The sequence below is a fragment of the Capra hircus genome, chromosome 11, assembly GCF_001704415.2.
Source record: "Capra hircus breed San Clemente chromosome 11, ASM170441v1, whole genome shotgun sequence".
Taxonomy (NCBI): domain Eukaryota; kingdom Metazoa; phylum Chordata; class Mammalia; order Artiodactyla; family Bovidae; genus Capra; species Capra hircus.
The window spans coordinates 26,288,268-26,313,488 of NC_030818.1; the positions used below are offsets into that span (position 1 = coordinate 26,288,268).

A 25,221-nucleotide genomic window follows, 5' to 3' on the forward strand; every position below is an offset into this window, starting at 1 on the left:
GCAACCCACTCCAGTGTTCTTGCCTGGAGAATCCCAGGGACGGGGGAGCCTGGTGGGCTGCTGTCTGTGGGGTCACACAGAGTCGGACACGGCTGAAGCGACTTCGCATCAGCAGTAGCGTCTTTATGTAGAAATAGAATTACCATCGTTGAAATCACACATGCTGAGATGTTTATGTAAATTATTTTCTTTAAATATCTTCAGGTTCTTAAACTTCTTGAAATTATCTTTTAGTTAATTTTCCAAATAATAGGATGTATGTTTTATAACTTATAAAAATCTAATGGAAATTATATACATATGATAGATTAAGAATGGGTAAACAATGCTCATACTGTTATTAACAAAATAGAGAATAGAAGAAACTGGATTTCTAAAAATGTAAGGTGTTAATTCTGTTTATTCATAAAATTGCTTTAAAAAGTCATTGGTATTCATGTGATGCTTGATTCTTGAATATCTATGGTATAAAGAGTTTTCCTGACCTGAATTTACATGGTAAAACCCGATTCCTATTCCTATGGGATGTATTGCTGTTTGGAATTGTAGGGTGTATATGTGGGATATGTGTATGTATATCTTCATATATATATGTGTGTGTGTGTGTGTGTGTGTGCGCGCGATGATATATATATTCATATAGCCAATGTAGTTGTTGTTGTTGTTTTTTTTGCCACACCACATGGCATGTGGATCTTAGTTTTCCAACCAGGGATCGAATCCGTATCCCCTGCATTGGAAGCACAGAATCTTAACCACTGGACCATCTGGAAGTGCCCGCCAGTGTATACTAGGTCATTATGAAAGTTTTGGTGGGTTTCATTAAGTAATAAAATTCATCTGGGCCAGTTTGGAAATCCTGATTCTTTTTTCCCCCCAGATATTAAGAATTGAATGATATATTCATGATGATTCTTTCTATTAAAGCATAAGAATTTGTACAGAGAATTACTGTTTTCGAAGTCTTCTCAAGACTCAACCTATACTGCCTTCAAACTTTGCTGCATTGAGGTTTAGCAGTTTTTCAAGGCCTGCCTGTGTGTGACTGTGTCATGTGGGTCCCCAGAAGGTGGCAAGTCTTAACCAAAGAGTGCTCACCCAGATTCTGGCCACGATGACTGCAAAGAGCAGCATGGGTGTGTTGTTGGCTCTCTTCACTTGGGTTGGCAAATCCCACCTCCATTGACTTAATGTTTTAGAGAGGTAAATAGAAAAAAAAAGTTAAAAGAAGATCACTATTCTAAGAACAGTTTCATTCGGTTTTAAGAAATTCAGTAAAAGTAATATACCTTTAAGAAACTGTTTTAACTTTATTGCTTATAGTCTTGTGGTAACAGAGTAGTGTATATCCCATGTTTCCTTTTTGATACAGATCTTTTGTGATGGTGTGATTAAAAAGGCAGCGGTAAAATTTGTCCTTCAATTAGTAGTTTTAGCTGCTCTCTCCAGATCCTGACACTGTCTGATGTCATTTCTTCAGAAGTTATTTCATCTGACTATGCTATGATACTATACCCTCAGAACAGTTTCCAGTTTAACTTTTTTCTCTGCTTGTTTAGTTTAGTGTCTTGGGTATCCTAGTGATCCACAGTTTTCATCCATGTCAGTTTAGTAGAGTTTCAGTAGCATTGCTCCAATGCAGATTAATTAGCTAGGGGGAAAAATGCATATTTTCTTTGGGAGGATGCATTTTGGGCTTAAGTCGCTTTCGGAATATGCAGTGTTGAGTGGGAAACAAAGTTTTTAGAAGATTTAATATGTATGAAGATATCTTCATTTCTCAAGTAGTACAATAGACATAGATAAGAGGAGGTGCATAGATTCAGAAATCATAAAATAATTACGATCTACCATACCTAAGAGTCCTTGTTTCTTCAGGGTGTGCTTCAAACAGTTGTTTGAAAATGAGTGCGTTGAAGGTGTACATTCTGGATAATTAAATAATTGCTTAAAGTAAATAATAGTTGGTAGACTGTAGAAGTATAATTTTTATTTTCTTTTTTTTAATATACAGGGAAGTCGAGATAACATGAGTATTGTACTGGTTTGCTTTTCAAATGCCCCCAAGGTCTCAGATGAAGCAATGAGAAAAGACTCAGAGTTGGATAAGTACTTGGAATCACGGGTGGAAGGTAAGAAAGATGCTTCTTTTTTTTAATTTAGAAGAAAAGCAAAAGTATTATTCCTTGTTTGTCAAATAATTCTTTTAAAATTTCCTATAGATTTTGGACTAAAAATCCATTATTCAGGAATGAGAGAGGGGAAAGCTAGTCTCCTTAACTTCAACCTAATTTGCTAATTGTTTGGGTTTGAATCTTTTGTTTACATATATTCCCTCTATTCTTTTCCCTTTTTTCTTCCCTTTTGGGTTAATCAGTATTTTTATTTGAGTTAATCCCTGCATTTGCTCATTAGTTATACATTCTTGGAAATATTCATTTAGTGGTTACCCTGATAGAGAATACATTTTAGAGTCTATGGCAGGATTGCTGGTTTAATACTTTAGTTTTATATGTGCTACTTTTCAGATATAAAATCATTTTGTATGACGTTATACATGTCGGTCTTATTTATTTTGCCTCAATGTCATCCTTACAAAGTTCTTTCCTCAATTCAGGGTTACATTTAAAAAAAAAAAATACAAGATTTTACTTTATATTTTTTAAACTGTTTTTATATTGGAGTAAAGTTGATTAACAATGTTGTGATAGTTTCAGATATACAGCAGAGTGATTCACTTATACATGTTATACATGTCTGTTCTTTTTCAATTCTTTTCCTATTTTAAGTTGTTACATAATATTGAGTAGCAAGTTCAGGGTTACATATTGACCTATATTTTTTCCTAACACCTTTATGGCTTGATCATTATTACTTTTCAATAGTAAATTTAAATGATATAATGATTATGGTGTGGTCAGCTTGTTGAATTTGGCCTATTTATGAGTCATGTTTTAGATGTATAGTAGCCGTAGTAATTGGTAAAAGTTTTGAAATGCAAAGATTGGTGATTTCAAATGTGTAATTACCAGAAGAAAACTACATTCTTTTGCAGATTTGGTGGCGAGGGGCTGATTTATCTTTGCTAGCTTTACGGTTGTCTGCACATCTAAACAAAGGTGCCATAAGGGTTTTTGTTGTTGTTGTTGGTCTGCAATTTCTTCAACCCTGAACTGTCAGTGAAGTTGTGTTTTCAGCGTAATGGAGAGATAAGGAACATGTGAAAACACTTGGAAGACCGTGTCAGAAGCCTTTATTCCTGTTGATAATGTCGTAATTATTAAGAGGAGCTGTTCATAGTTTTTAGTAACATACATTTTCTGAAAGGTCAAGTGTATTGGGGTGGGAGGTTGCTGGCTCAAATTTGTCAGAAGATGAGGAAGAGTTTCTTATTGTCCTATTTCCTTGTTGACAAAAAAGAAGCTAGATAGTTTTCATTTGGGGGAGAACTCTAAAATTTGGTCAATTACATGTTATATGATCTTGCTGCTGCTAAGTCGCTTCAGTCGTGTCTGACTCTTTGCGACCCCATAGACGGCAGCCCACCAGGCTCCCCCATCCCTGGGATTCTCCAGGCAAGAACACTGGAGTGGGTTGCCATTGCCTTCTCCAATATGATCTTGACCAACTTGCCTAATCTCTCTTAAGGCTCCAGTTTGTTTATTGTGAACTAAAGGTAAAAATACCAACCATACAGTTTGTTTTAAATACATGAGATAACTTTGTTAAGTACTTGGTAATGTGCCTAGCACACAAGTCCTCAGCAAACTGTAGCTTTTATTAACTGTTCCGTAACAGCTAAATTTTAATTTCTTAAATGTGTGGTCAGTTCAGCTCAATGTGGGTTGTTAACATTTAATATTAATTTTATTTTGTATGGTTTTAAACTATCCAAAATACGTTATATGGCAGAGATAACAAATATGTATTAATATAATGTGATCATGGGCCCTGTGGCAGACACTTGATTATAATCACTCAATCAAAAAACTCTATAAAATCCTTGAAAAAGCAGCCACTACAGATCAATATGCCTCGGTACCTAACTTCTTTTTTATAAGCAGTTGTTCTTCAAGAGCTCTATATTTCTGTTAGGGTTTAAAGTCATGTAATCTGATATTAGAATTTTGAGGTGAAAGCGTTCTGGTATATTGGCAGGTCTGTGTATGTGTTTTCATTGGGTGTGCAGAGGGGAGGTATAATGTTAAATAGTCTTTAACCTAAATTGATTAGATATCTGGTGAATGCCTTCTGTATGTATTCATTACTTCAGCAGTCCCTGAGCATGTAAGGTAGCAGAAAACAAAGCAAATATGTTCCTGATCTCACGGAGTTTATAATCTAGTAGAAATCAGTATGTGTGTGTGTGTGTTTTTAATAGAAGAAAACAGAACAGTAGGCAGACAGTAGTAGCAAGGAATATTGGTTAGGAAGTTCTTTTTGAGGAAAAACATTTAAGCAGATGACTGTATATGGGAAAGAGTGGCTATTTGGGGAAAGAACATTCCAGCAAAGGAAGCAATAAGAACTGAGGAGTGAATGTGCTTAGAGTGTATGGCTGGATTAGAAAGAGCTGGTAGAAAAGTGAAAGACTAGGAGAAATTGCTAACGAGCAGATCATGCACTACTCTGCAGACAGATCATGCACTACTCTGCAGACGTAAATGAGGACTTTGGACTTTATTTAAATAGTGTTGGGAAGTCATGGGGGATGTTGAGCACAAGGGTAACTTGATCTCACTTTTTAAAGACCTCTCTCTGTTGCTCTGTGAAGAAGAGATTGTAAAGAGGGACAGGAGAGAGGAAGCCAAGAGACCAGTTAGAAATGCATTGAAGCAGGTGACAGATGGTGGGGGAGGATTGGATTGCAGAGTCACCAGTGGTATGTGAAAGTTGGTTGGTGAAGTGCTAGACTGCAGTGGTTTTGGGTTAGGGGAGGTTGTCCCTCATGCCACACACAGCAATGTCTGGAGACAGATGTGGTCTCATAAATGAGGGTGCCACTGACATCCAGTGAGTGAGGCCAGAATGTTCCTTAACATGCTGCAGTGCACAAGACAACCTTCACAGCAAAAAATTGTCTAAAACATCTGTTGTGCTGAAGTTGAGAATTCTTGGACTATAGAGATAGAGTGTAAGGTAGAAAAACACAGTCCTGCCTTCATGAAGTTTACAGTCTGTAATCTAGTAAATATCATGTACAGTAGGAGTATCTAGCAACACTCCTCTCCAGGCATGGGTCAGAGAAGGATCTGAGAAAGTTATACATGAGGTTGAAACGTGAAGGATGAATACACTTTAACCATACAAAAGGGTTAGTTGAACAGGTTTAAAAAGTGTTGCAGACCAAGGGAGGAAGTACATGTGAAAATCTAGAAGACTTCTTTGAATAGCTCCTTTGGCAATATAGCTAGGGGTGGGGCAGAGTTGAATAGGAGCAGTGAAAGTTAAGGTCATGGTCCTTGTGAGGGATGCATGGTAAACCGTTTGGATTTTGCCTCTTGAGGGCTGCTTAGGACGCTGCTTTGTTGTTGTTTTAAAAGTAAGTTTGCCGTTGTCTGATTTTTCAAGAAGTTTATTGATACTGGCCAGATAAATCATGCCTTAAGAATCTGTTTTCTGGAAATTGTAAATATAAATGGAACATATACATGTTTTATTTTGTTAGAGTATTAGCAAGTTCTGAGATTTATTTTCCTTTTTTGTTTTAAATAAATTGTGCCTGGTGAAAATAATAAAGCAATGGATTCATAAAGGCAAAAATAAATAGATTATAGAACATACTGTTTAGACAAAAACCTATAAAGCAAATTTTAATCTTCTCTTCTTATAATCCTTACCCTTCCATTGCTTTTCTTTTCCTGTAATTATAGCGTTAATAACTTTTATATATTCATATAAAATAATGTGTTTCCATGTGGCTGTGCCTTGTTCATAGGGATCATTGTAGTGATTATAAGCCATTTCACTCAGTGGCTATTCTGAAGTTTTCTTAACTGTTCCTTTATTGGACATTTAATGTTCCAGTTTTTGCTTTTATGAATAATGCTAGAATGAGTATATATATGCAAATAACTTTTTATCTTGCCTTTTTTTGTTCCTTGTTTGATAGTATTGCCAAGTAGTACCTCTTGATTCACTTTGTGAATTCTGAGTTATCACATTAATTCAGGAACTCTTCTTAAAAACCTGCAGAAATTATGGAGAAGTCTGGTGAGGAAGGGATGCCTGATCTTGCCCACGTCATGCGCATCTTGTCTGCAGAAAATATCCCAAATTTGCCTCCTGGGGGAGGTCTTGCTGGCAAGTAAGTAGAACAAAAAGAACTAATTTTAACTTCATTTATAATTAGTAATTAAATAATTTGGGTTTAGAAGTACATCAATTATCTAAAGATGAAATAGGTTGACAGTTCTTATACTAAAGAACATTTAAATTTCATCCAAAAGGTTTTCTTTTTAAGACATTATTTATTATATTCTTTGGAGGCTGAGTATCCTTCCCTTAGTAAATGAGAACAGATGGATTGTGCAGGATCAAATTCTGAGAGAAATGCAGACACTGTTCTTGGCAGGTATTTATTGAGGCAGTTAATTTTTGACTGTAGTCAAGATATATGAAGTGTTATTTTAAATATGCAGAAGCTTAATAACTATGTAATTTAATAAAACTAAAGCATAATTTTTTTTAGGCGCCATGTTATTGAAGCTGTTTATAGTAGGCTGAATCCACATAGAGAAAGTGATGGGGTAAGTTTTGTTTTATTTCTTAAGTATTTTAAATAATCTTATTAAACTGTGGCTATAAATATACATATACACAATGACTGCTTTTCACTTTAAGGAGTCAGTTAAAGTTTAAGGAGATGTATTGAAGTGGAAGATAGAGCTAAAGTTCTGTTTTGTAGATAGGTCTGTTGTCATTTAATGGGCATCAAATACCTTTCTGTGTGGGCTGTACTTATTTCTTCCCTGTATGTCTTGCCTTTCCTTCTCCTTCTCCCTTAAATCTTAATTTTGAGGCAAACAAAGAATGTGCTTTTAAATGTGTCCATTTCTCCTCCAGCAGGCTGCTGCCATCACTGGAAGTTAGTGATCCTGATCAGACTAGACCTTTCAGACTCTTATTTTATAGACTAGACCTTTCAGTGCCTCTTTTGTGCCCAGTTGAACACCTGAGAATAATTTCATTCTAGCCTTCTTGTTGTGCTCTGGGTATATATGTTGAACTGAGATAACCATTTTTTGTTGTACTCTGCTGTGCTTCATCAGAGCAAAACTGTTTGTCCCTTTGCCTTCCTTAGAAATACTGATCAACTGCTCCTCTGTAGGTTTTTAATTTTATTTTAATACTAGTACTAGGAGGCCAGACAGTATCCTTTAAAAAAAAAAAAAAAAACTGCCCTAAATTTCAAAGTTAGTAATTCAAATAACTGTTTTCTCATAGTTTTCAAGTTTTTGGACGTCTAAAACTGAACAATTTAATTTTAACATGTATGCTTCAAAGATTTAACAGAGCCAAACTTCGTAATAAAACTTACTGAGAGGAAATAGCCTCTATGCTCCAGCTCCTCTTGGCAGGTCTTGAGAGACCACTATCGGCCACTGGTAGTAATTATGTGTCATTTTAATTGCATTGTTTTCCAGGCTTCATTATTGCACAGCAGTATCATATAATTTCTTTTTTCTTAGCAATAAAAGTTACACTGGCTAAAAGGGAAATTTTTACAACTAATGCATTTTAGTTACCTGAATAAAATGATACTATATATTGCTAATAACAGAATTTATACCTGGGTTTAGAGCAGTGATTCTGAGACTTTCTTTTGTGTCAGGTACCTCTAAAGTATTCAGAATTGTGTCCAAAGCTGTGGAAATTAAGAATAAAGATAACATCATCTGATGCATTTAGACAACGCCAAACCAAACAAGGGAGGATAGGATGTCAAGAAAGATGGTGGTAGTTGGGAGGTAAAGAGAGCCTTACCTCTTCAGGTAGATTATAGGTTCCACGTAGCAGCCACTACCAAGGTTGGAGGAACTAAGCCCTCAAGTAGTTATTGATTCATTATTAGCCACATAATTACTTTGTTCCCTCACATGTTTGAAAATGTAGTCCCAGTGTGTAATCTGAAAAATTATTTCATAATATACTTGCTAGGTTTCTTAGTCTCTCAAGAAAGTTCGCAGCTTTTATTCCAAACAAAAAAGTTTATAACCCAGAATTTCTGTTATACATATGCCAAGGATGAACAACACCGACGAAAGGATGAATTTTAAACTTTCTTTAAAAATAGAAAATATGTATTATACATAGTAGCTGTGTAAACAGTGCATAAATAAGCAACAGAACCATGAAACTGAGGAGAGCTGCTCAGGATATAAAACTGGCCTTAAAGATGATTGTTTGAATTGAAATTGAAAGTGTTAATTGCCCAATCATGTCCAGCTCTTTCCAACCGCATGGACTGCAGCCCACCAGTCTCTGTCCATGGAATTCTCCAGGCAAGAATACTAGGGTGGGTGGCCATTCCCTTCTCCAGAGGATCTTTCCAACCCAGGGATTGAACCCAGATCTTCCACATTGCAGGCAGATTCTTTACTGTCTGAGCCACCAGGGAAGCCCTGGTGATTATTATATGATTGTAAATCAAGAAAATGTATAGTTACTCACCTTTGTATATAAACACTGATAATCCACCATGTAATGAGTGGATGTGGGAGGAGATTATGAAACATAAGGCAAGGTCCCCCATCCCTGCTCTGAATGCAGCCGGCAGTGTTCATACAAGCAGAGAAGTTAGGTTTCACATCATTTCCCGAAGAACAAAAAGAAATGCAAAATATAGACTGATTGCCATGCGAATGTCAGATTTTCAGAGATAAGATGAGATTTGAAGAATGGTTTGCATGACAGAAATTAAAAGAGGGAGATTATAGTTCATGTGGATCGGGAGAGGCAGGAACAAAGTTTAAGCTGTCTCTGAAAGAGCGGATGTCATTTTGGCTCGAGCAGGAAACTGCTGTGGTGAAAAATAAGAATTCAGGATGCCAGAAGTATTTTTGAAGAGACTGGAGACACCTTTTGAACTTTATATTTTTTAGAATGAGGAGCCACTGTGTGTTTACAGCGTAAGAATGGCAGACTCAGGAGTATCTGTGGTATTCTAATCTGTTAGAAACATATGCAGTATTAAATTAAAGAGATGCTAGAAGTCAAGTAGTTGTGAATGATCACAGAGATACTAAGTGTAAACTCATTAGATAAATGTGTGAATTAGAGAAACTTTCTTGTTTACTGTAAAAACGCGCTTTGAAGCCCAGAATCCTATGTTGGGAAACATTACTTTACCCTTTCAGAATAATCACAACCTTAGAAAAAATGTTGAACCATAATCAAAAGTAGAAGTATACTAAAAAATACAAAAGAAACAGAAAACTGAAGAAATGATCATGTTTGATTAAATTCTTAGGCCTTAACTTGAAGCACGGAAGTGCTCCATGAATGCTTCTCAGCTTGGTCAGATCTGTGCCAAGTGGAAGTTGCTGCCAGGAAGTACAGAGTGGCAGGGACTGATAGAGTTAACTCGCAGAATGGGCAAGACAGGAGTGTGCTAGAAAGACAGAAGAGGAGACAGTTGTATGGGGCGGGGGAGGGGAGGAGCTCACTTTTAAAATATTTTTTAAATAAAAATAATTATTCAGGTATTTAAAAATACAAATGCTAGTCACAGTAAATCAAAGATTATTTAGAATCTTAAAACATCTGCTTTATATTAAATATAGAATTGTTCTGCTATAAATGCTTATCAGCAGTATCAGAAATGGGTATTCATTCATTTTTCTTATATTAAAAAAATCCTTTTGGTTAATAAAAGTATTTTTTTAAAAAGCTGAGTTGAATATAAGTCAGAATATATTTAAATATATTCAGGAAAGTCATTATTTAGGGGAATTTTAAATTGTTTTACTTAACTATTTTTTTTTTTTTTCTGTTCAACTTTCTGGAATATGTTCAGTCTTCTTAATGTGATACTTTCCCAGCTTTAAAATCAGTATCTGGAAAAGAGTCAAGCTTGAAATTTTAATAAAGGGTTTTGTGAATCCCTCAAAAGTTTTTGCAGATATATTTATGTGTGTGCATAAATACTATTTAATGATTAGAGTATGTCTGATTTTCATTAGTTCCTCAAAGGAGTCTGTCACCCCCAAAAGAATAATAACCTAGGGAACCAGAAAAAGTAAAAAATTACATTTTGCTCTAAGTTATTGTTATATTACGTAGGGCTCTGGGATAACCCCCACTCTTTCTTCTTTTAAAATGCTAGTTTGTTTTTAATTGAAGTATAGTTGATTTACAGAGTTGTGTTAGTTTAAAGTGTACAGCACAGTGATATACAGTTTTCAGTTTTTTCAGATTCTTTTTCATTACAGGTTATTACAAGATATTGAATATAGTTCTCTGTGCTGTATAGTCCAGAAAATGCTAGTCTAGTTTTATAACTCGAATTTAAATTCTTTTGAGATCTGGGACTTCATCTAATTTGTCTATAGCTGTTCTCCAGCACCTTTAATAGTGTCTGGTATATGTTGAGAGCTCAGTAAATACTAGTTAAATAAGGAACATTTCTGTTTCTTTCTCTATAGTTGTATGCTAAGACTATCTTTAAGTCATATATTTTAAAAACTAATTTGAGGTTGCTCATGAGTAGGAAAGTTTATTATTTGAGCTTTGTACTTTTCACTCCAAAAGGTTAACTTCTTCCCTCAAAGGAGACTTAAAATACTTTTGAATTATTATACCAGTGATCAAATAGCTGTATAAGTTGATGATTCTTCAGTGATAAAGAGGAACTTGTATTTTCCCAACTCCTACTTGTGCTAAGACGTATCTGCATAACTGTATCAACATACTATGTAGGTAACTCAGCAATCTTACCTTACACAGAAGACTAAGAATTGGTGCAAAGAAGTAGCTTGCCCAGGCTGCAAAGCTAGATGAATCCAGTAGCTAGAATTGGAGTGTGAGTCAGAATGCCTCCAAAACCTGTTCCCTTTATACCTTTCCATGCAGCCTCTCTAAGATATTTAGAGATTACATATGTGTCTATACCCCACCTCTGTCTCTCGTGTAAGAAAAATCATTTCCAGTTCTCTAGTAGCCTTAAAATATTCCATTTTTGATGAGGAATAGTTTATAAACTTGTTGAGATTAAGCAGTCAAGCCCAGTGTCTTATTAGTTATTTTTCATTTAAATATACACTTTTATTCTAATTAAAAATAAGGTATTTGGATTTTGAGAATGGGAGGAAAGAAAACAAAAGCCCTCCAAAATCTTCCTTTTCGGTTTTCACATTACTAAATTTTATAGACAAATCTTTTTAATTTTATTTCAAATAGATCAATTATATTTTTATATCAGTGTTAGGACTTTGTGAATACTGGGTTTTTTTTTGTAAATTGTTTCTCATTTACTTTTTCACTTGTCAAAGCATTTTTTATGGAGAAGATCTACTTCCACTGACAACACACTAACTTTAGTCACTGTTTTTTAAGGTGTCATTTGACATACTCCTCCTCATAGCTTTGGTCTTGACCATTTTTAAAATTATTTCAGATTGACTGAAGTTTACACGCTTCTTGCAGATGGTATATCATTTATTAGATTCTTTATTAGTCACCCTTAATTATATCTCATGAAGTCATATTTGAGAATCTCCTAAAGATTATTTTTACCTGACAAGCAGGGATGAGGACTCCAAAAAAAGGAAAAAACCACACAGTAAATATCTATACTAGCATTCCTTAAGTTTTCTCCACTGTTTGAAGAGTTTTGCTTATGGCTACTATGTTTTTAAAAAATTGCTGCAGATGAATTTTAGCTGATTAAATTCTATTTTTAAAATGTGCTTAGATTTCCCTACCCCCCTTTTGCTGTCTCTTTTGATTTATCTATGTTCCTGGGTCTTACTTTGTGTAAGGCAATGTTTTCATAATGAGAAATTTAATTCTCAAGCTGAGTTAGTCTAGGTGACAGTGAAACCTTAAAAACAGAATCAGAGGGAAGAGTCCTAAATTCCCATGTCTGTAATTGTCTTAAATTTATTTTGCAGAATAATTTAAACTGTCCCATCTGATATGATTTTTTTGTCCTGTAATTTCATTAATTTTCCTATTATAAGAAAATACATTATAGACTTCAATATGAAATAATTTGTGGTCCAACTCAACAGTAGTTTTAATTATTTATTTAGTAAGCATCTATTTATATGAGGCACTTTACTGTGCAAAACTGTTACCATAATGTAGTCAGAAGAACATTCAGAGGGACATTGATGTTGATTACACTTGTACACAAATCTGAGCTCTGTCACTTACTAGCACTGTCATCCTGACAAATAATTTAAATCTCTCTGTGCGTTAGTTTCTTTGCTTATAAAAATTAGAGTTACAGTATCTATTACCATAAAGTACCTACAAGGATTAAATGAAATTATGTATATTAAGTTCTTAGCATAAGCATTAATTTTTCATCCCTAGGTGGTTGGGAGGATACAGAAAGGAATAGAAGTTATCTTTGTCTAAAAGATTTTACAGTGCAACTGGAGAGACTTGCCAACAGTTGCAAGGTGAAATAAATTGCTCTGATAGAGGTGTAAACTTGAGGTACCTTTTGTGTGAGTTCAGGTAAAGAAGGTGCAGCTAAACAATAGATTCATTTTCTGATATTAATGAAAATCCGTGACTGTTGTATAACAGTATTTTGAAACATCAGATGAAATGGAGAAGTTTCGCCTATCTACTGTCTAGCACAATAGGGAAAATGTAATTTGCTATCATATAGAATGACTTAAATGTGGTCATTAACTCAAGTTCTTTTCAATTGGCTATTGTAAATCCATTCCTATTGAATTTAGAGTTTGGGTTTTGTGTGCTTTTTATAAAGCAACTACTTCTCTCTCCCCAGCTACCACTACTGAAGCATTTCACAGAAATATAGATGATTACTGTGATGATAAAGATGTCAAATGGAGTGTGAGATACATCCACGTATAACAACTTTGATCCAACCTTATCAATAAGCTCAGGGAAGTAAGACAGTTTATCAGTCGTTCTCAACCTTTGCCTTGTATCAGAATCACCTGTCAGTCTTTAAGAAAATCACCCCAGCTCACTGAATCTGAATATCATGGGTTGGAGTTTGGCATCTGTATAATTTTAGAAATTCTACAGGTGATTCTAATTTGAAACCAGGGTTGAGTTCTCTGTTGTCCACTTGATTTTGTTTCAGTGTCCAAGGGAGTTGTCAAAGGTAGTTGTTGCTTTGAGGGCTTTTTATTTGGAGGGCAGAGAGGAGTCTTATACCCTCCATTAAAAGTTCTTTGTGATATACTCTCAAATAGAAAATTTCCTTTTGGAAGACCTGATTAAAAATTGATAAGGTTTATGATCAGCAAGCATTTAACTCATTGTTCCATCTTAACCTTTCCTGAATGGATTCAAATTAGAAACTGTATTTAGGGAAATAATGTTTATTTAGTACAGAAAGAAAGGTAAATGGGGGGAGAAAAATCTTAAGAGACCAAAATTTATTATGTTCTCTCCACAAACTAAATTTTGCAAATTAAAAAGTTATTTTGATAGTTAATATGCTTGATGTAGAAAATTGAAATAGTCAAAGCATCTGAAACTTCATCACCCATTATTATCATTTCTATATTGCTGTGTTTCCTTTCTTCCTAGGCATTTTACATATAGTATCCTAAAGAATATGGGCACACATATGCCCACACATAAAACATATGCTGTACACAGTATTATCTCTTGCTTTTTGCACTTTAAAAAAATATTCAAGGGCTCTCATTTTTCTAATAATAAGCATTGCCATTTAGTGTATGGCTATAGTCATTACCTTTGTTGTAGAATTACAGAGTAACAGCCTCCAAAGATGGTTAAGAGTTCGTATCAGATCTGTATCAGTAGCCTTTTTGTATTTTATTTTCCCAACGTTTTATGGTGAAAACTTCCAAACATATAGAAAAATTGAAATGGTCATAGTGGACATCTGTACCTTACCTAGACTCAGTAGTAAGTTTTTACAGTTTACCATATTTGCTCTCTTTACTCTATGTGTACATTCCTGGCCTTTTTTTTTTAACTGACTGAACCTATGACAGCAAACTGCTGATAAAATATTTTACCTCTAAATATTTTGGCACACAGCTCTTAAGAATGAGGACATTTGTCTATATACCTAAGAAAATTGGTAATAAATTTAATATCATCTCATATAAAGTCCACATATTTTCAGTTGTCCATAGAATGACTGTTAAAATTGTTACGTGGGCTAGTCCAGTTGTTACCAGTTAAGCATGGTAAGCAAACCTTTAATTAAGCTCCCAGTTTGTTTTTCCCCTTAACACTGAAAATAAGTCTAAGCCAGCTTTTAATAGGATGTCTTACATTCTGGATCATACGCTAGTTTCCTTGTGGTGTTTTTTCACATAATTCTGTGTTCCCTGTTTGCTTATTATATTGGGGATTAGCTTAATTAAACATTTTTTGGCAAGATCACAAGACATAGCTTTGTCCTCCCTAGCACATCATGTCAGGAGGCACATATAAGGTAGAGTTGTATCAGTATGATCAGCTTGGCTATTAGAGATTGTTCTGCAAACAAAGTTAAGTAGCTACTGTAGGAGAAATCTGTCAGTTTTACAAAATTCAGTACAATATAAAAGAATTGAGTAGTTTACTATTAATATTTTATTATAATGTTTAAAATGATTTCTTTTTAATCTAGAGATTTTTAGTAAAATATTTAAAGACAAAAAATAAGTAGAATTTTTATCCACAGAAATTTTACAATTCCCCCAAATTTAGTTTATATAATACTACATTTTGTTTCTCTTCTCCTTCCTGTCATTCAGCAGAAATGAAGAAACTAATGTTCTAATGGCCTGCTTTCTGTCCTTTCCTATTGCTTTAAACACTAATTTCCTTTAGTACTAAATAATTATAGCCAATTATTTCCTCTTGAAGTCAGTTGCTTTTAGGAGATGCTGTGTTGCTGTTGAATTTTACTAGCAAGTAAATTTCAGATTAAGCTTCAAATATCAATGTAAAATAAGACGTTAATAGTTCATGATGCTCATTTGCTAAAAATAACTTGAGGTATTTCGATTGGAAAGTTTTGTTAATTGACACAGTAACACTTGATTCTTACTTAATGAAATGTTCTCATGCCTAGATATATTACTCATGGTAGAGAAATGAGTGTTTTGCTGTGATATGTTATGAAATACATGTGATATCCTAGTTTGTCTACTGACACTGGGGTCTTGAATCTTAAAAAAAGGCCTCCGATGAAGCAGAGGAAAGTGGATCACAGGGGAAATTGGTGGAAGCTCTCAGGCAAATGAGAATTAATCATAGGGGAAACTACCGACAACTTCTGGAGGAGATGCTGACTAGTTACAGGCTAGCTAAAGTAGAGGGCGAAGAAAATCCTGCTGAACAAGCTGCTACAGCTGCTGCTTCGAACAGTGATGCTGGAAACACAGTGACAATGCAGGAAAGCCATACTGAATCAAAAAGTGATCTTGCTGAATTAGACAGCTGTCCTGAAGATGCAGGGACAAAGATGAGTGGTGAAAAGCTATGACTTGACTTTGTGGTAATATTTTTGTGATCTTTGATTTGATGGTTTTTTTCTTAGGAAGTATAATGTATGCATTTATATAACCATTTTGTTATTTGAAATCTTGGTAAACTAGTTTTATTATATTCATATATTATAGCCTTGTTTTTTAAGAAGGCTTTTGCATACATCTTTATCAGATAGTTTAAAATTGGCTATATTCTAGTACTTTGAATTTAATAAAATTACATGTCATTTCATATTGTATGCCAGAAATGAGGCTAACAGTTATTAAAGTCAGTAGTTAAATTCATACTAGGAAAGGATTAGAAATTACCGATTAGCAAGATTACTTTATATTGTGGAAAAAATTGTTAATGTAGAATTATACTGCTTCACATATTAGTACATTCATAGTTAGCTCTGTACTGAATTTGTGTTTTCTTTAGTAATTTTAGTTCTTCAAAGAATGGCAGATGCTGTCCTGTAATTTCTTTTTTCAAGGATGATAATTTGTGTGTTCTTGGAATTGTTTATATTTTGCCTCTCTGTAGTTTTATTTTTTAGTAGTTTTGAGATTCCAGATGTCTGGTTATTTTTCCTTTTTCTGTATCCTTTATGAAACATCATTTTTGAAAAACCTATGTATTATTCATCCAGCTTTGGTTTGTATATTCTGTATAGCCTAACTACATACATCCAAATGTATGTCAACCAGTGTTTAGAATGAAATTATAAATGTTTAAGTCCAAATAAAGCATGTGATGTGGAATAACCTATGCATGTTGTACTTATTTTTAATTTTTTTAAAAAACAACCAGGTTTGGTATATTGGAAAAATAATTCGAATTTCATTTGTATCTATATAAAACTTAGAAAACTTTTGGTTTGGTGCGTTTTTCATTAATTAAAAAAATTTTGAGAAGTCTTGGTTACTCAAAGTAAATCTATTCTGTTTCTTAACCCCCTTTGTGACACAAAATATTAATCTTTGGACAGTATGAACACATGTAAGCATGTCAGAAGGTTGTCATGATGAGCTTTTTAAAGATTGCAAGACTTTGAGTTTTGCTAGAAGTATTCATCAGAAAATAGTAATGCAAGAAGTATAAGATATTTTAAATAGTGGTGGCAGATATGAGTTTCACTTTGCTAAAATGAATTTTTAAAATACAAACAACTAAATCACATTAGAGTATTTTTTAAAACAATTGTGTATGTAGAACATTTTAACTTTGCTTTTTCATGTTTTATATTTATCATGTGTCTAAAGTTGCTTAAGGTGCCATAAGTTGAAGCTTTGCAGTCTTTGGATATAGCTGATGTTTTGATCTGTTTTTCCAATGCCAGAATATTTTTAAGTGGTTTGAGAAAGAGGAAGTCATTTGGTGGAAAGGGGAGGAAAAAACCCAACCAATTATCTATCTATATTAGATAGATCCATGTGTGTATACACACAGTATACAATACACACAACTCTCTCTGTAAAAGTACCTTTCAGACAAAGAAAGGAAGGTAACTTGTTCATCTGATTTTGTTTTCTTTTGAAATTCAGTCCAGCCTGGAAGTGGTGTAGGTAAATAGTAATAATATTCTTCCTTTTCTCTTCCTGTAGGGTGCTGGAGATCTAGAAGACCCATGGTAGCCTTATAAACCTTCTAAAATGCTTTTGATTCTGAAAATTGGGGGAAAAAACTTTTAATCACAATTTTCTTCAATACAAGGGAAAAATATTCTTGTGGATTCCCAGCGTTTTGTGATATGAGCAGAAAATCATTAGCATTTCCCATCATTTGTTCATATTTGTGTTTTCTGGTAATTGCCACTTGTAGCATTGCCTGTACTACAGTATTTTTGCCAGCCTCAGACATACTGGTTACATCTGTATTGAACTTTTGACCCTAGAAACCAATGGAGTTATTTCACCACAAATAACGAATATGCCTGAGGTGCATGGGAATATAGTTAGCTGTACTCTGAAGATACATTATTTTTTTTTTTTAACTAAGGCACACAACATATAAGCATGTAAGAGTAAAGAACTGTATGAGATGTTCCTTTTTTCAATTCACCAAGTTGGAAGCCTTTTGCAGCTCTGTGGCTTAAAATTTCATTTGAGCAATTTACTGTAGGATTTATATTTATTATTAATTGTTATTTAATTTTTTTTTCCAATTTTACCTGTATTACCAAACTGGGTTCTCCAATAATGTCCAAATTGTAATGTTGCCTGCTTCAACATAAAGTATATTTGGCAATAATATTATAAACCCTTACAAATTTTATGCATGTATCTACTACATCCTTCAATTCTCACTAGAAAAATCTCTTGAAACCAAATGGATTAATTTATGGCTATTTATAATTTGCTTTGACATCTCACTGCTGCAAATTTTTTTTAATGATGAAATTTGCCTTTATAATGTAAATTGTGATTTTTGTTTTACATGTGGGTTTCTATAGTTTTAATTTTTCAGCTTTTAAGATACAACAGGTTTTGTGTAATTTGGTATAATTTTTAATTGTTTACATTATTTTAAAAGCTCAGAATATCACATTGAAATGACTATAAATACATTTAAAATTATCTATTTTAGATCTAAGGAAATATTACAGAGATATTTTCATGGGTTCAGTAACCTTTCATTTTATAACATTGGGCACGGTACGGAGTGGCTGTCACATAAGGTACTTGAAGATTATTAGTTTAATTCTATTTTTACAATAACCTTGAATTCTTGAATTCTTCTGAGTTTTGCATGTATCCAGTTAATGCTGAACGTGAAGAGTGAAATATTTATCTAAAAGGAGCGTGGGGGTAGGAGAGCAATGAATGTATCCATTTGTACATGGTGTACATGTTGTGGATGCTTTGTAAACATTTTCCTATCTGTTCAAATTGTGTTTCAGCAGGATGTAATTGCCCTTGTGTGTAGTTGAAATGAGTCATCATCTGGTCCTGTGTGAAATGGAATTCATGGTATTTTCTGTAACATTTTCCTGAAGCTGTTTCTGGAGAGCCACACATTTAAATACAGCTTTCTTGATCATTTCGATTTATTGTGCACCTGATTTTTTGGTCTGAAAGGAATTATTGCCACAACATATTTTATTTATTCTTTAGATTTTAGCCTTGTAAGTTAAAGTGCTTTACATGATGATGTTAAGAGCTATTTGTCCCTTGACTGGGTTTGGGGGGGTTGTTAAAAGATAGGGAATGAAGAATGCAAAATGGTTGTTGTTCAAACTGTCCACTCTGATCCAACCCTGTACTGATAGTACCTTTCCAGTATGATATTGTGATGTTTCATACAATGCAGTGAACATAACCAACTTGTTACCTAAATAAAGACTTGATAAAAACAGTGTGACATATTACTATTTTGTATGGTATTTAAAAATAAAAGTTCAGCTTTGTATGTTATCGTAAACATCTGATATAGTTAGAATATCTGTTATAAAAATTTCATACAAAACCATGTAGGGGAGTTACAATTAAATCCGAGGAGGTATGAACCAAACTCTGTAGGACAATACTAGTTAACCCCTTATCCCCTCCCAAAACATTTTTATACTGTTTTAAGAAATCTTTTTCAGGGGACTTTGTGGCCATGGAAATAGAAATTTTGTGTGAGGTAGCAAAAGAAACACCCATATTCCGTATTTACTAATCTGAATTCCGTAGTCTAGCTGTTCTCGGCTGTTTTTGTTATCAGGACCCATTTATATATCTAAAAATTCAAGATCCCAAAGGACTTTTCGCTTTTGTGGGTTTTGTGTATTGTATAGAAGTTAAAACCAAGAAATTTTGCATACCATTTTAATTCATTAAAGATAAAACCATTACCTGTTAAAATAAATAGCATGTTCTATTAAGATAATTATTTTCCAAATCTAAACAGTTTAGTGTGAAAAAATAGCACTTGCTTTCATTTTTGTAAATCCTTGAATGTTGACTGGATTCTCTTATTTACTTTTGCGTTCAATCTGTTGCAGTGTGGCACTATGTTTGCTGTATATAATGAACTCTGGCTTCACACAAATAAGTATTGGAAAAGAGTATTTTATTAATATCTTCAGATAATTATGGATATTCCTCTTTGATACATTATTAAAACTTCAGAGCAGGTAGCTTCTTAAAGATTCGTTGTAATGTGAAATCTGAACTTTATTGTCAGCTTTGTTCTCTGTTACATTAAAATCCGTTTGATCTGTCTTGCATTGTAAATAGTGGATCTTTGACATTTGCATGATTTTATAACATGCCTTGGTCATTTGGAAAATACTGGTTCATTAAGTTAATGCAGTTCTTTTAGAATATTGACATCTGATTATTGTGTTTATAATTTTTTTTTAATATAACTGATCTTATCAGAAAAGTCTTTTTAAGAAAGCTGTCAAGCTCATGATGATGGATACAGATTTTTCAAAATTTTAATTTTCATTTGAAAGGTGAAATGTTATCATTGGCAACAAATATTGTCAGTTGTTTTCAGTATATAACAGGCTTTCTTCATTTCAGAGAAAATGCTGAATTACCACTGTCTGTCGGTCATTCTTTCAAGTAAAACGATGTTCGTGTAAAGTGGCCGCTAGTTCAGCACACATGCCCCACACTTCAGCATGCCGTAGAGCCAGCACTTCTCATTTCACCATAATAGGACATTAAAAAGATGTATACTCAAGGGTAGAGGTATAATGAAATTTTTACTGCTTAAGGACCTTCTTTGTTAACTGAAATTTGTACCCCCCACACCTTTTTCTCTTCTGTGAGTACAAGGAAAATAGTGACTAGCTTGATGCCGGAGTCGTGATTCATGCTGAGGTGCCTGCAGCTTTGCCCACCATTTCTCTTGCCCAGTCAGTGCAAATTTTGATACTTTGAGAAAGAATAAATACTAGTATTATTAAGAAAATAGTTTTGATTTCTTGGACTTCCTTTAAAGATTCTCTGGGACCCCCAGACTTTAAGATTTGCTGCCCTCATCCTGTTGGACAGCTTGACAGTGTGTTCGTTTATCCCCAACATTACAGTGTAATAGATGAATCTGAAGAAATACAGGTTTGATACAAAATTTACTTGGGGGAAGAGATGTTTATGTAGTTACCATTACACTGATCCTTAGCAAGATAAATAAAGTGGAATCTTTTTATTGTGGCATTTTTTTTCTCCCAGAAGTTTCCTGTAATGGGTTTCAACTTGGAAAACTTGTGATGTTTGTATGGCATAGATTTGGATCATTTTAATCTTTTAAGATGACTTCTGTTATAGATTTGTGCTACTACTTTTGAGAAGGTCTCAGTGGTTTTATGCTGAATTTTTGTTGTTAGATTTTTCAACTTTCTCAACATTCAGCAAGGTTGGGGAAAGTTACCTTGGAGACTGTGTTTTTAAAAGCACGCTTGGGAATTTCCCTTGTGGTCCAGTAGTTAGGACTGTGCACAGGTTTGTTCCCTGATCAGGGAACTAAGATCCTGTGAGCTGCACGGCACTGCCCCTCCTACCTGCTCCCACAAAAAAAAAACCATCTTGATTTCTGTTATACATTTCTTGTCCAGTTATGAGGCATGGTACTCATAATATTTACTTAAGATACTTACTACTTAAGATACTTTAAATATGTTTGGGTAGCCAAAAATGACTGCAACTCTGATTTCTCCCTGAGTCAGGTTTATTTTCAGATGTGTAGGTCTCAGTCAGGTGTTTTTCATAGTGCTATCAGGCAGTTTATGTTGCTTGGATTAAACTGAGTTTTAATTGAGATTAACCTGAAGACACCCATTGAATTTCTTTTGCTAGCCAAATATTATCCGTCTTGAGTTTAGATTCATTTTAAAATGATATCTCATATTCACATTTCCTCTTCCAAATTGCCTTTATTTGTGCTTTGAAATTAAACTGGTTTGATAAGACAAAGCATTTGATGAAAGATTTTAGAGCACAGTCTGTTTGGGGTAGCTAAATAGTATTACTGAAAACTAGCATACTGTGATTTTCACATACTAAAACAGTGCACAATGTGCATAAAATCTGTTAAGATAGTCAAATGCTAATATAGTAATCATTGAGACCAAATTTTTTAAGTTATTTCAAAGCAATCCTGAGCGTTACTTGGTTTTGCAGGTCAATTCTTAGGTGCACATTCTAGCAATTTCTGTGTTTTTTTTTTTTTTTTTTTTCTTGCCTGCTGGCTCTTAGTTTCCTGACCAAGGATTGAATCTGGGCTCAGAGTGGTGAAAGTGCTAAGTCCTAACCACTGGACTGCCTAGGAATTCCCATGCATTGTCATTTTTTATGCTCAATTGCTGTGTGAGGTTTTTTTTTTTTTTTCCTATTCAACATTGGGCATTGTTCTGTAAGGCTTAATGAAAATGCTAAGCAAGTGTTTATTTTTGCCCATTGTTCTGGTGACTCCTGTACAGTTATGCTATATTGTGATCAGAAGTAAAACAGTATAGCTAGTAATATAAAAGTTGCTTTTCAGACATCACCACTGATTCCCCTTCTGCTAGCTTTCCTGGCAATGGTATTCTCTCTCCCTTATTTCCTGTTTGTTTTATTCTCCCTGGCAAACACTTCTATTAAGTAGTATAATACATGGTTTTCTACTCAGACATAACCGGTAGCTGTGTTATTCTAATTCAAGAGGGAGAGGGTGCATGATTTTGGTATTAACGGATTAGTAATTATTTCTTTTACCTGTTATCCACCACCCTAGTGAAGCACACAAGAACCATAACTTATTAAACATAAATAGAAGAATCAAAGATAGGGGTTTTCTCCCCCTTGACTATAAAATCCCTGCACGATAATGTTGGCAGTATTCATCTTTTTAGTGATTAAATCTATACAGCAAAGGTACTCTTTTTTTACCGTATAATATCCACCTGCATTTAAAATACTTGGACATGTATTAGAGGTGAAGAACACCAGTACAATCCAGGAATTAATATATGGATCTGACTGCTTCTTTCCTTTTCCCGAGTCGTTTATGCTTATTTTCAGTTGTGCACTCATTATGAAGAGATGGTTTTGCTTTATTTCTAAATCTTGAAGACATGAAGTACACTTTATTTTGACAAAATTCCACAGTAACATGATTTAAAAGACCATGTCGCTTATGTTCATGATGTTTTGCCTATGAATAAGCATCTTATAAGTAAATTGATACAGAGCTTATTAAAAAGATTGTTATTTAATATTTACTATTAAGATTAGTCTTGGATAAGACTGGTTAGTTATTGTAGCACTTGGATGCTATTGACGTATATACTCTTAAATTGAACATTAGTGGATTTAATTGTTATAGTTTCTTTAGGAACTACAAAGCTTTTCATGAAGAGTTGGCATTTTAAAATTATGTGTAGTCAAAAAATAAAGAGTCTTCAGTTCTGTTCAGTTGCTCAGTCGTGTCCGACTCTTTGCGACCCCATGAATCCCAGCACGCCAGGGCTCCCTGTCCATCACCAACTCCCGGAGTTCACTCAGACTCACGTCCATCGAGTCAGTGATGCCATCCAGCCATCTCATCCTCTGTCGTCCCCTTCTCCTCCTGCCCCCAATCCCTCCCAGCATCAGTCTTAAGAATTTTCATATATGGTTTACACTGTCTCTAAAATGTTATAATTACCAAAGGAAGTTCTAGGGTTCTAATCCTCAACCTCCAGAGCAGTTCTGCTTTTTTCTGTTGTTGAGATTCCATCTAAGATTTCATTTGAATAAAAGCTCTTTGAAAAATTTGAAAATCACTAGGCTCAGAGAAGGTATTTGTGGACTTAGGCAGAGGAAACTAGTAATATTTGTTTTGCAAGAAAGGAAACTGAAGTGTTTGGCTGAGCTGTGAACAGTATTTACAGGTTTTGATTGAGTTACCTACCTGAGTATTACCATTGTTCCATTTAGAAGAGGGGAGGAGGGTGTTGAACAGTGTGTCTGCTACCACCTACATTAAGAGGTCAGTCACCTCATTAACTTGCCCCACACTTGTCTACCCACCATGTTTGGTAGTTTGGATTTTGCAGGGTGGATTATGGGAGAGGAAAAGGTGTTACTTCCAACATCAGGTTTGAATTTATTCACATTATTACCTCTACATTCCCCACCTCTTCCATAAATAAGCTAACAGTTAACTGGTTTATTTTTGTTGAGAGATTTAGATTGTTTACAACTTTTTACTATTACAAAACACTGATGCAGTAGGCATCCTGGTGTATGTCCCTTGAGTATGTGTACTAGTGTTTCTCTAGTATTTGCCTAGAAATAAAATTACTGGGATATAGAGTGTGCTTATCTTCAAGTTAATATTGTAAGTGCATTATACTCACGGTGTGCTAACTTCACTTCGACTAGAAATCTGTGAAAATTCCTGTTCCTCTGTCCCTCCCTATCCTCAGTAACACTCAGTAAAATTGTCAGTCTCTAAATTTGCCATTCATTTGAACGTGAAATGATAAGCTAATTTGCACTTCTAGTTACATGTGAGGCAAACATCTTTCCTCTGTGTGTTGGCTATTTGGGTTTCTTCTTTGAATTGAATGCCCATGACTTTTACCTGCTTTTCTTTGGGATTATCTTTTTCTCATTTATTTGCAGTTTTATTTATTTATTTTCTATGTAGTGAGGATACTAGTCCTCTGTTACGCTTTGTAAAGTGTTAATCTCAGTTGTGTCTCATTCTTTGCAGCCCCACTGACTGTAGCCCACTGGGCTTCTCTGTCCTTTGGGTTTTCCAGACAAGAATACTGGAGTGGGTTGCCATTTCCTCCTCTAGGGGAGCGTCTCAACCCAGGGATCAAACCCAGGTCTCCCACGTTGCAGACAGGTTCTTTACCATCTGAGCCACCAGGGAAACCCCAGTGTGTTTGTAAAACCCAGTCTTTATTCTTTTACTTTGTGTGTGGAGTTTTTTGTTGTTGTTTATCCATCCTTTATGGTTTATGTTACTGTCGTAAGAAGTTATTGTCATCTTAAGTTCTGTATCCTGTATTTTCTTTCAAGAGTTTTTAAGTCGTCTTCCCGCATCCCAAGCACATACATACAGGTTTTTGTTTCATGCTGATTTTTTTGTTGTTGTACGTGGTATGAAATAAGGAATCCAGGTTTGTTTTTTTTTTTACATAGGTTAATTGTGCCAACACCGTGCCAACCCTGCCTAATACCAACTTCCCATGTGTATATGATCCATTTCTAGTTTCTGAGTTTGGTTCTGTGTCTTTTTGTCTGCTGCTGAGTCGCTTCAGTTGTGTCCTACTCTGTGCGACCCCATAGATGGTAGCCCACCAGGCTCTGCCCAGACAAGAACACTGGAGTGGGTTGCCATTTCCTTTTCCAATGCATGAAAGTGAGAAGTGAAAGTGAAGTCGTTCAGTCGTGTCTGACTCTTAGCGACCCCATGGACTGCAGCCCACCAGGCTCCTCCACCCATGGGATTTTCCAGGCAAGAGTACTGGACTGGGGTGCCATCGCCTTCTCCGGTCTTTTTGTCTAACCCTATGCAAATGTGATACCATGACACTTTCAATTACTGTAGCCTCATAAATGCTGATACTTAGGTGTGTGTTGTCTTCATCTTATATAAGCC

The 25,221-nt window shown here is 34.6% G+C and overlaps 1 protein-coding gene across 3 annotated transcripts in view; it reads left to right on the forward strand.

The window, feature by feature from the left end:
- Positions 1–19,018, forward strand: part of PPM1B (protein phosphatase, Mg2+/Mn2+ dependent 1B) — an 84,798-nt gene extending 65,780 nt beyond the window's left edge. For 2 of the 3 annotated variants that reach the window (XM_018055180.1, XM_018055182.1), the window contains exons 3-6: positions 2,015–2,132; positions 6,196–6,307; positions 6,692–6,749; positions 15,359–16,419. In XM_018055180.1, coding sequence (XP_017910669.1) covers positions 2,015–2,132; positions 6,196–6,307; positions 6,692–6,749; positions 15,359–15,664 — 594 coding nt within the window. In that variant the 3' untranslated portion in view covers positions 15,665–16,419. Of the gene's footprint in view, positions 1–2,014; positions 2,133–6,195; positions 6,308–6,691; positions 6,750–15,358; positions 16,420–17,255 lie in introns of those variants that run through there. The other variant, XM_018055181.1, reaches the window with a different exon arrangement.